Raw genomic sequence first — 12,528 nt, 5'->3', positions numbered from 1 at the left:
ATCCTTTAATGGTATTCATTTTGTTTATATATAATTTTAATTTATTAGTGTTTATTTATTATTAATAATATATTATATAAATATATATATATTATTTATGGTGTCATCCGGGTCAAACACCGGTTCGTCCTCCCGGGTCGGTCCGACCTTTGACCCGGTAAGGCGTCCGGGTCAACGTCCGGACCGGGTTTGAAAACATTGGATAGGAGAGAAAAAGAGAGACTTTAATTAGTAGATTTGTTAAACCATTTTATGAGCCTAAACATTTTACCCAAAGCCATCGTAAATAAAAAAAATATTCAAATCAATTTATGAAAAACACCATTAATTGTTCTCAGCCACAAATCTTAAAAAGATCAAGGTAGGTAGGTTGTAAATGGTGTTCTTGGTTTAAAACGAATCGAGGTTTTCTAAATAGTTGCTTAAACGTGGTCTCTCGAACTTATTTGCTTCATATTTCAAGTTTCTCAAATGCATGTAAACACTTTTAAATTGTTGATACAATACGTGGTTTTAATTAATTTTAATTTTTCTTTATATTAAGGGCTTACGATTATACGATTATATGAGTATATGACCTTAATTAATACCTTAGGATTATACGATTTCAAACGCAGTAATATGATTTCGGTTTTGGCTTCAAGGTCTTAACATCTCTACAGGATAAGGTTTCACATTAAATGCTTTAATTAGTTCATATATAAGACAACTAAAAAATTGGTTAACTTTGTTAAGATAATACTCCGTATCAAATAAAGAAAAAGGCTTAACGATAAATGGCCCATTAGAGAAATTTGATGTTTTTGATTTTTGGTTTCAACATTAAGTTGCATGGCACACTTGTTATCCTGTTTAAACATTAAACTTTTTATGAATTAATTTTGACATATAATTAGTCATTGATAAGTGATGAAGCAGCTCTCTATGAAGTCTTTTAATATTGGAACTAAAATTAATATCTATTTTCACATGACGATCGAACACACGTTATTCTGTTATATGACTAAACCATTTGACCAACAATATAAACATATAGTAAGCAGTTAAATTCCACGTCAGCCCCAGTATTTAAATACTCTGGTGACGTAAGATGGCAGCATGTGCCATTGATCTTCATTTGATATGGATAATATAGTTATATAGCACCATCACTTAGCAACGGGTGTGTTTGATCAGCTAGTTTAGTATCGGATGGTGCACTCGGGTTAACTCGGTCATACATGCCTTGTCGTTGTGAATCATTTGGGTCCAGACTCGGTGGGCTTCTTGGGTCATCTCGGCCGTAAAACGGTTGGATCTTTGGAGGTGCTTTTATTGGTGGCGGTGGTGGTGAGCTAACTGGCCGTAAGTTTCCTGGCCTTCTGATGGTGCTACATATGGCAACAGGTTAACTCGGGTGTAAGTTTCTTGGCCCTTTGACGGTGCTACAATTGGTGGGGGAGGTGATGAGTTGACTCGGGTGTAAGTTGATTGGCCCTTTGACGGTGCTACATTTGGTGGAGGTGGTGATGAGTTAACTCGGGTGTAAGTTGATTGGCCCTTCGAAGGTGCTACATTTGGAGGAGGTGGTGATGAGTTAACTCGGGTGTAAGTTGCTTGGCCCTTTGAAGGTGCTACAATTGGCGGTGGCGGTGGCTTGTTAACACGACCATAAGCAGTCTGGTGATCATGTACTAATGACGAAAGACGAGAAGACTGTGGCAACCGGAGTTTTTCTCCCGTTACCATTTGAATCACAACCCCATAAAACAGAGAACGCCCATCAAAGCTTCTTTTTATAGACGCGTCTGCAAACAAAACCAGATATTAGTTACAAAATATCTAGAAAAAAGTAACGAAAATATGAAATTATGAAAAAGAACATATAAAAAGTTGGTTATTTATTCATACCATGTAAATGTCTAGCATTATAAGCATCAAGAAGAACAATTAGTGTTAAAGAAACCAAAGCAAACTTCATGGTCACCATTGTTATAAGCTGGTTAGCTAATGAAAACTAGAAAGTGGGAAGAATGAATATTGAAGAGTGTATCTATTGGTATTTAACTATTTATATATAAAGTCATCCATAAGAAGACAGTCAAGATTTTGCAGTTTATGTAATTGACAAAATCAATAACTACTTTCTATCACCGCGGTGTTTGACTAAAATCATTCAACTTAAATGTATTGAAATTTTGATATTTTCATATGATGGAAAACGTACAAAATAGTTAGTTGGTCAATTTTTTTAAAAAGCTTTTTAGTACGTAAATTGTCTTTTTTATTGTCAAGTCCATCAAAACTATACCCTATTATTTAAAAAAAAAAGTTTTAACCTATTATTTTTTTTAAAAAAATACTATACCTTATTTTAAGGATTCTCGAATACGGCCCTAACACCTGTTAGATTATTAAATACTACCCGTTACTCCGTTAGAATTATGAAATACATTAATATACAATGTAACGTGATTCATATATACACAAATATTAATATGATTAATACGTGGCTGTTTTGGGCGTGCTCGTGGGGCAAAAACAAGTATAGGGGCGGAGAAGGTTGATATCTTTTTAATTTAATATCAGCCTATCAAACCCTTACACACCATACTTTTCTATTTAATTTTTTTCTTTATTTATTTTTATTGTAAAATGACTACGCACTTTCGTGGTTAATTCGGACATGTTTTCCAAGTAAAGCACCCTACTGTATATGGCAGTGAAATAACACAACGTTTTTCACTTTTTAATAAAACCATTACGAATGCCCTAATAATCTAATATAAACCATGAATTATAACCATTCCAACAAACATGTCAAGTTGAATAATTGTTTTTCCTTGCTAAATAAGTACTTTAAAATAAAGAAATAACTACATATGGAAAGGAGAATATGGATATAGATATATCGGGTCTCTCTAATAGATTGGTAAATAATTAAATATGCATGCAACTCGTAATTCATTTTGTATTTAAGTCGTGGAGTTTTTGTAAGCAATACAGCATTTTTAACAATAATAACAAATAAGTAAATGATACAGTTTTTAGTAAGCAAAATGAGTCAACCAACAACCGACCGCGTTTCACCTAGTACAAAGGTTTTTATGAAGTATTTAGTTTTATTTAAAGACATATATGTACTTTATTTTATATAAAGTTTAATGTTTACATTTATTTAAACGTACAGTCAATTAAAGTCTAAAAGGACAAATGCTTACCATCCGTTGACTGGTTCTGTTCTTGAGTCAAGCATCTCTAATTTCATACCTAGCTGTCAACTTGACCACTTTTTAAAGATTAAATTAAAAAAGAAAATATTAGTTTTCAAGTGTGAACCGGACGAAAAAAATTTATTTGTAAGTTAGCTTCAGTACAAAATTTTTGGTATTTGAGTTTGAACGCAAAAATATTACCAAAAATATTAACATTAATTATTATTAGCTATAAACTTAATTGTACAAATCACAAATGGTTCATCGACCTGACTTATTAAAAAGAATTTATGTGAACTCATTAAAGGTGGACAAAAGAACCGGTTAATCGAATGGATTAGAAATCAAACTGAAATCAAATCGGCTTAAAACCGATCATATAGAAACTAGTTTGAAATCATAGATTCGGAACGTCCGGTTTGTAATTTCTCCATCAAAAGGGGTTCCAAACCAGTTAACCGAACTAAAACTGGTCAAAACTCGAACCGAAAACGATCAAAACCCGAACCAAACCGATCAAATCCCGAACCCAAACCATCATAACCTGTCAAGAAACTGGTTTTAACCCGAATTGAAACCGATCACATATAAACCAGTTTTGACTTTTAATGACCAACCGAACAGGTTTCAACCCAAAGTGGTTTTGGGTTTTAAACCGGTTTGTGCGCCTCTAGAACACATGACATCATACTAACTTATCCATGTAAAAATTCACCTATACAATTGGCACAATTATTTAATCCACTGATATTTAGAACATCAAGTAACATATACATACCATTCAAATTTCATCCACAAAGAGTTGGTGATATTCAGAACATCAAAGAGTTATAGTGATCGAATATAACAATGGATTATCAAGAGAATATAACAAATATGCCGTTTTAGAGCAAAGACAAGATTGCATGAAATTGCTCCGGGTAAAGTGCCGTAATGTCGCATTGCTTCTAATGAATCTTTTGAAGATTTGTAGTAGCATTTCATTAATGTCGTGTCATCTAGTTGCACCTAAAACCGGGTCAGGTATTATTGTAGTCATTTAGAGCATTCTCATCCAATCCTCCATGTTATGTGAGGGGGCGTTTTTATAATTTAGAGTCACTTAGGGTGTTGTGAGTGAAGAATTTTTATATTTTATTAAATGTAATGATTTTTCTGTATATTTGAAAAGTTATTGTTCATCCCATATAATTTTTTAATATATTTTGAAAGTGGTTGTGAGTGAATGAAAATTTGAAAAGTTACTGTTCATCCCATATAATTTTTTAATATATTTTGAAAGTGATTGTGAGTGAATGAAAGAGAAATAGTAATGATAACAGTATAAAAAGTATTATTATTTAATTGAAAAAAATAGAGAAAATGTAATGTGTTTTAATGTAATATTGGATTTACGGATAGAGAGTTGGATGGGAATGATCTTAGGTTGTTCTCTATGGAGGGCGCTTTAAAGCCCCTTCACAATGCCACATCACCTCCAGGTAAGTTTGTTGCTACTTTTCATAACGCCCCACTAGTGGTTTGTTGCCCAATTATATATATACATATATAGGTATATGTGTGAATGAGAGAGAGAGAGAGAGAGAGAGAGAGAAACGTTGGATGTCCCCACACCCCATTAAAGCCCGGTGTTCACAACCCCCCCCTCCCCCACCACCCACCCAATTGTCGCCCGCCCTTTACCGCCCCTTGACGGTGTTCCCCTACACCGCCCCTTAGCGAACAGTCTTCATGGGTCTCAAAAGTCAAAACACTTATTTACATCAGATTTGATATATTTGTTGTATAAGCATGGAAGATTTGTTAATATGATATCAAAAACAAAATAAAACAAGACATAATACAAACTTACAAAGGATATAGCGATTTTAATCAGATTTGAATATATTTGTTGTACTAAGCATGAAAAATATGTTGATATGATATCAAAACAAAATAAAACAATACATAATACAAACTTACAAAGGATATGACAATTTAAACGATCGAGTAGACCCAAAATACGTACTTAGATGTGATTTAAACAAGTTCATTCCAATAACGTTACTGGCCGGTATTAGCGTATTACCAATGTGAAATTACATGCTTCTCATATAGAGAGAATCAAAAGTTGATCTAGTCTTAAGATTATGTCATCCCAAAAGAGGTGAAGATAAAATATATGGAGTTAAATCTTCCTCACGTTACTTTAGCTAACTACATCACAAAAATATTATATGCATGCTTGATAACTTATATATATATGTATTGTGAGTGCATAACTATTTTGGAACACATAAAATAAACTATCAAAATGTTCTAGTTTTATTGTTACGTTCGTTTACTTGACTTGATATTTATATTTACATTCTATTTATTGAAGAAGACAACCTGTGCTCTTTAGATAGATAAACCTGCACAGAAACAAACTGAAGAAAACTAAAAACTTGCATAAGAAGAGTTCAAGCTGACCTATTGAAAATGAAAATAACAAATGCTTGATTTGAATCCGTCAAAGATGACCTATTTGTATCATAATTAAATCCATTTGTTGAGGAAATATTAAGTTACTGCAAGAACATAATTTTTGTAGTTTAAATAGAACTCCATCCCAATTTCTAAACTTAACTTGATAGACTGTTGTTACTCTGTTGATAATCAATCAATATGAGTTCCTGTTTTTCCCTTTCTTATTTTTCCTCTTGTCCATTATGGTTACTTGTTGTTTTGGCGTTGTTTCATCCGTGCTTGTCTGATCAAAACTCTCTTGATGTATTATGCATGGACGTTGAGAGACAAGCACTTCTCCGCTTCAAGCATGGCCTCATTGATTCGTCAAATCGACTCTCATCATGGGTTGCAGAGGACAGGGAGTGTTGCACTTGGGTCGGGGTTGAGTGTGATAATTCTACCGGTCATGTTCATCAGATTCATCTTCGTGGACCTGATGGTCTGTGTGCTGGTGATTTCAACACTTTTGAAGAATACGAAAAAGACTCAGAGCAAACGTTGAAAGGGGATATAAGTCCATCTTTGATGGACCTTAAGCAACTCAGGCATCTGGACTTGAGCTGCAATGATTTTGGAGGGATCCAAGTTCCTAATTTCATTGGTTCTCTGGAAAACATGAGGTATCTTAACCTTTCGGATTCCAAATTTAGTGGAATTATCCCTTCACAAATGGGGAATCTTTCTAAGTTGCACGTCCTCTGTCTTGGAAATTTTCGATATGCCTCCGAATCAACAAGCATGATAAATATGCAATGGTTATCAAATCTCCGCGTGTTGCATCACCTAGATATGAGTGGCATGGACCTTAGCAAAGCAACTGATTGACATCACGTAATGAACACCCTTCCTTCTTTGGTCGAGCTATATTTGTCTGCTTGTGAACTTTCAAATATATCCCGTGTTCCTAGTGTTAATCTCACATCCCTTTCCTTGCTTGATCTTTCTTTTAATAATTTCAATAGTTCGGTGCCAGGGTGGATATTCAGCATAATTGGTCTAGTTTCGTTGGATTTAGGTGGGTGTCATTTTCATGGCATTATCCCTAGCAGTATTTATAGCTTTCGTAATTTGACGTCTCTCGAGTTGCTTCGTGTTAGTGGGAATGAGTTCATGAACTCTTCATCAATATTAAAAGATTTGTCTAGTAGTAATCTTGCCTTGTTAGATATTAGTCATTGTGGTGTGTCAAGTTCAGTTCTTGATTCTCTTCACAACTTAACATCTCTTCTTAGCCTTGATCTGTATCAAAATCAACTCACGAGGGGAATACCCAAATCATTGTGTAACCTTTGTAATGTGAGAGAGATTGAATTTTCACTTAATAATTTTCATAATATTAGTTTAGCATACCTTCTTGAAAGCTTTTTCGAGTGTGAATCACCTGCCTTGGAGTCATTATCTTTGTCTGAGAACTATATTGTTGGTATAATTCCTCATTCCATAAGAAAGTTATCTAGTCTAAGGTCATTGGATCTTAGTCTAAATCAAATTTCCGGTCCAATAACAAACTCGATTGGACAACTATCATTGTTGGAAGGGTTGGGTCTTTCAAATAACCAATTAAATGGCAGCTTTCCTTACTGGATTGGACGGCTATCATTGTTGAAGACACTAGATCTTTCACATAACCGGTTGGAGGGAAGTCTTCCTCATAGCATCGGTCAACTTTCAAAGTTGATTTATCTAGATTTTTCTTACAATTTCCTCATGGGTGTTGTGACGGAATCTCACTTTGCCAAACTAGTGAGCTTGAATTATCTAGATGGAACACGCAACAACTTAACCTTGAAACTGCAAGATGCAAATTGGATACCAGCTTTCAAACTGCAAAGATTGTATATAAGCTCTTGGGTTTTAGGGCCTCAATTTCCATTGTGGTTGCAGTCACAGAAGGATTTAATGTTTTTGGACATAAGCAACACAAGCATTTCGTCACCCATGCCCGAGTCATTTGTGAGATCGTTTCCCGGTCTTTATTATTTAGACATGTCATTAAATCAAATCCAAGGATCATTAACGTTGTTGGATATCCCAACAACACTTGAGGTAATCAACTTAAGCTCTAATGAATTTTGGGGATTACTTCATCATTTGTTGTGTTCCAATGGTGTGACGGGCGTGGTGGTTCTTAATTTGGGAAATAATCATTTGTCGGGTGCCATTCAAGAGTGTTGGGAGAAGTGGCTGAGTTTGGTAGTCTTAAACTTGGAGAACAATGATTTGTCCGGTGAGATTCCAAGAACATTGGGATCTGTACCTTCTTCCTTACATGTACTCAACATGCACGGGAACAAGATCTCAGGAATATTACCTCCCTCCTTAATGAACTTAACATACTTAGAGATCCTTCAACTTGGTGGAAACGAACTTCGTGGAATCATTCCGACATGGATTGGAACAAAACTCACTTTTTTGAGAATTCTTAACCTTAGATCCAACAATTTTGATGGAAATGTTCCACACGAGCTTTGTTACCTTTCACATGTTCAAATATTGGATCTTGCTCATAATAACCTATCGGGAAACATTCCAAGATGCTTCAATAACTTTAATGTCCTCTCTGGCATAGAAACTAACTCAATGCTTCAATTTTCTTTCTTTTTTGGCTATGGATCAATTATTGTTGATGATTCATTGGTGACGAAGGGACGAGAGGACACATATAGCACCATTCTTGGACTGGTAAGATTGTTGGACCTATCGAGCAACAAATTATATGGGGACATCCCCAGTGAGCTTACGGCCCTGAAAAAGTTACAATTTTTGAATCTATCAAGAAATCAATTGACTGGAAATATCCCACAAAATATTGGAGACATGAAAGCACTTGAATCTCTTGATTTATCACTAAACAAACTTTCCAGTGAACTACCCATGAGCTTGGCAAGGCTGATTTCCTTGAGTAGCTTCAATGTGTCATACAACAACTTGATAGGAAGAATTCCAACAAGTACTCAGATTCAGAGCTTTAACGAGTCCAGCTTTTTTGGCAACAAACTTTGCGGAGCTCCACTAGTTAACGGGTGTGTATCAGTTGATGGACTAACTAATACAACACAAGAACATAAAGAAGACAACGAAAAAGATTGGGTGTTGATTATTAGCATAGTAGTTGGATTCGTTGCGGGATTTTGGATTATTGTGGGTCCACTGATTGCCATCAGATCTTGGAGGATTGCATACTTTCGTCTCTGGGATAAACTGAGGTATATGGTTTATGATGTTACACACAAGTATTTGTCACTTGTTTTCTAATTAAGTAATAACAAATTAAAGTTGTGATCATGTTTTATTGTTTTAATAATAGCCCTAATGTTTTACTTTGGAACTGAATCATGTATTCAATATATATTGTTATCTTTCTTGAGCTATTAGATTCTTAAATATAACGACTATAGAGTATATTTTGGTTTTATCTTGGTTGTGAATCATATAAATTTTTACAACACGTACCTTGTTTCACCATTTTCTAAAGCAACTTAAACTACTAGCTTCACTTTTAGAAAAATTGTATTTAAGTAATTCAACTATGGATAATTGACAAATTAACAAGCCGTTTCAACTAACAACTTGGCTTATGACAATCCTATCTTTTAACATATCAGGTCCAGTGGCGAAGCTTGGACTCGAGCGTCAGGGTGGGGGGGGGGGGCGAACTCAAAATGTATTTAAAAAAAATCATAAACGAGGGGGACGGCTCAATTTTTGGCCGAAAACGGGTAAATTTAAACTACGTATAAAACTTTTGGACGAAAAAACGGATACATTTACACTACTGCAAAAAAAAAATAGGGAGTTTTCGGGCGAAAACGAGTAAGTTTACACTACGTACTAAATTTTCGGGCGAAAAACGGATACATTTACACTACCGCGAAAAAAAATACGGAGGTCGGCCTCAAATTTTCGGGCGAAAACGAGTAAGTTTACACTACGTATTAAATTTCAGGCAAAAAACGGATACATTTACACTACTGTGAAAAAAATACGGAGGTCGGGCTCAAATTTTCGGCGAAAACGAGTAAGTTTACGCTACATATTAAATTTTCGGGCGAAAAACGGACACATTTACACTACTGCGCAAAAAAACAGGGGGGCCGGGGCCACCCCTGGCCCTAATGAATCTTCGCCACTGATCAAGTCCCAACAATCTGCAACTAGTGAAATCTTAACTCTGTTAGTGTGATGATGACTGTCATGAATATGTGTCAAAACGTGCTTATGTGGCAAAAGCAGGTTTACGTGGCATATGATACATATTATTCAAGACACCGAAAATCTCCAATGAACGATAGAAGAAGAAGAGCAAACCAAATAATAATTCTTGATTACTAATGAAAGTTCAAACCATATATAAAGGAAATAAACAATACGTATAAACTAAGAACAATCATACTCAAACTCAAATTCAAACTAGAAAGATAAAGTAATTTAAAATAGATGATAATTCTCCGAAGCTTCCATAAATATCTTTATTCTTCAATATAACGATATGGTTTGTTAATTACTCTTGTGGACCGGTTATGTGCGGGTTGCTCGGCTGCCGATGGGCTTGGGTCATGGCCTTCGATCGTAACAACATATTACACCACCACCACCACCACCACCACAAAACTAACGGGGTTAGTGAGTTGGACAGAAACGACAACTTTTATAAACAACGAGGACATAAATCACAAACAAATCTTTTAAGACGAAAATGACAAAAGTGACCAAACCACATGAACAGAGATGACAGTTTACTCAGATAAATAAAAGGTTATTGTAACTATTTATATGCAAACTCGACATTATAGTCTACCCGAAAAGAGACAATAAGACTCTTTAATTTGAAGGGTGTAATGACCTAAAATCATAAGGAAAGTTGTTATAAAAGAAAACACTATTTATATGCAAGCCGTTTATTATCAACAAAATAAAAAATTGATGTTTGACAATAATAATCAAATTTCAACTGTCAATCACCTCCAACTGTTGGAACAACAGCGTTATCTCTCACACAAACCTCAACTTCTACTCTCTCCATGACTCCATTCATGGCTTCTTCTTCATTCTCTCTCTCATAACCATAACCAGAAGCAGCATCTTACTTGTCTCCTACTTTCTCTCTCTTCCCAATGGTAAATTTAAGTGTTTATAATCAATGACAGCTAGGGGAGAGGTACCACACTAGTTCTATGTACATTGGGGTAACAAAGACAAGAAAATACCATATTGGACAAGGAAAACCTCGAATGGGTGACTTCTCCTGCATTCCACAGAGTTAAAAAGTAAGATAATGTTTTCTTTTTTTGTAATATAATATCATCTTTTTCTTTAAACTGACTATAGATATTATTGCTTATAACTTATAAGTTAACTTATAAGTAGAATTAAATGTCACCTTTAACAGCATTTTTTTGCATGTTGCGTGTAGATTTAGAGCCGAGTTTCTTTTTGTTGTTGATATGGACACGGGCATCAAAATAGGCGATACCTTTCGTTTTTACTATGGGGATTCTGTCGGTGCTTTATCTTTGTCCCGAATGTCTCTAACCATATGAGGTCTTTTAACCAAGGTAGCATGACCAACGGTGATAGGTGGGAGGTGTTTGGAGGTCTTATTTTTGCTTCTTACGGGCGGAGTGCATGATTTCTTCTTCGAGCAACCAAATGTTAACAGGTCATCGTTTTTGAACAACTTCGCTGGCGTGACAATTGGCGGGACACTTTGAAGTGATTACTTCTCAATACAAAGTGGAATTAACCAAATAATTCAATTGATAACACTCAAATCAATTAATCGCTCAATTGTAATTAGAAATTACAAGAAGCAATTAGGATCCAATAGAAAGAAGATGAGAATACAGAGAGAAAGGAGATGGGAGACTAGAACCAATTCACCATAAGTTCATTCATGCCTGGACTCCTTTGTGACTTTGCTTATAACCTGGAACGTTTTTCATGTTTGGGCCATTTGATTTGGGCCGCTTGTACGGGCTTGGGCCGGTTCATAACATTACTCCCCCCTTTCAAATTCACCTTGTCCTCAAGGTGAAACCGCACGCCCACACGCCATTTGACACACAATATAGTATGTAAAGTAGGTTGTGTAACAACAAACTGTAAAGAGCAGCAATATTCAGTCCATTCCAACAACATAGCAAAAGGATATTTCTTGAAGCAATTGGCATGGTTGACTTCATTTGCTCCATTTAATATAATAACTTTTGAGAAGGATATAATCCCACCACACAACTGACTTGGAATGCCTTTTATATTCAGGACCCACAAAAAGTCAACTTTGACCATCAAAACTAACATAATCCAAAATCCACAATTGACCCTTAAAAAGTCAACTGCAACTTCAAAAATTTTTATATTCGTTCTTCTGCCTAAAATTAGCATTATGACCAAATTGCCTCTACTATCACCTTTCTTAATATCAAATTCCTTGTGCCACGTCCATACCATAAGAACCATGAAAGGAGATTCAAAATTAGAAGGATAAAAGAGTGACACAAAACTGGTATGTGCAGCAACTGTACCTCTAGAGCTGCCATTAACAGGGTATGCCATCATGCTCGAAGAATTAAAACTCCATGATAACAAGGCAGCATGTGAAATATTAATGAGATTAGCATCAAAAGAGAGGGCGTGGTTATATTGTGAGGGAATGACTATATAACCATTCGGACACAAGTGTGAGATATAGTAAGCGTGTAGAAAACAACCGCCACCAGGATCAATATAGTAAGACGTTGCAGATGCGGTAGGAGCAATAGTTGTGTCTAAACGTTGGTCCGACTGTTGGTTTAATACTTCTTGTGTGTAGTAAAACAAACATGTCCTTCCTTCCTTCAAAAAA

The 12,528-nt window shown here is 35.3% G+C and overlaps 2 protein-coding genes across 2 annotated transcripts; one reads left to right on the top strand and one right to left on the bottom strand.

Annotated features, from left to right (window-relative positions):
• Positions 1 to 1,311: 1,311 nt before the first annotated feature.
• On the bottom strand, positions 1,312 to 1,982 carry LOC143582132 (uncharacterized). Its single transcript, XM_077064766.1, has 2 exons — positions 1,891 to 1,982; positions 1,312 to 1,787 (listed from the first exon to the last, which is right to left on the bottom strand). Exons 1-2 carry the CDS (start codon positions 1,967 to 1,969, stop codon positions 1,312 to 1,314), a joined length of 555 nt encoding a protein of 184 aa, XP_076920881.1. The 5' UTR covers positions 1,970 to 1,982.
• A 4,536-nt stretch (positions 1,983 to 6,518) lies between these two features.
• On the top strand, positions 6,519 to 8,939 carry LOC143582123 (receptor-like protein EIX2). The gene has a single exon (XM_077064757.1). The coding sequence runs from the start codon at positions 6,519 to 6,521 to the stop codon at positions 8,937 to 8,939; it is 2,421 nt and encodes an 806-aa protein (XP_076920872.1).
• Positions 8,940 to 12,528: the final 3,589 nt, after the last annotated feature.

The sequence above is a fragment of the Bidens hawaiensis genome, unplaced genomic scaffold (genome assembly GCF_021521415.1).
Source record: "Bidens hawaiensis isolate Kalapana, Puna unplaced genomic scaffold, B.hawaiensis_p1.1 tig00001511_1, whole genome shotgun sequence".
NCBI lineage: Eukaryota > Viridiplantae > Streptophyta > Magnoliopsida > Asterales > Asteraceae > Bidens > Bidens hawaiensis.
This window is presented reverse-complemented; position numbering and strand designations above follow the sequence as displayed.

Coding starts and splice junctions, on each gene's coding strand:
- LOC143582132 (XM_077064766.1), bottom strand. CDS start 1,969: ATGGTGACCATGAAGTTTGCTTTGGTTTCTTTAACACTAATTGTTCTT. Junction 1,788..1,890: donor TAATGCTAGACATTTACATG/GTATGAATAAAT, acceptor TTTTGTTTGCAG/ACGCGTCTATAAAAAGAAGC.
- LOC143582123 (XM_077064757.1), top strand. CDS start 6,519: ATGAACACCCTTCCTTCTTTGGTCGAGCTATATTTGTCTGCTTGTGAA.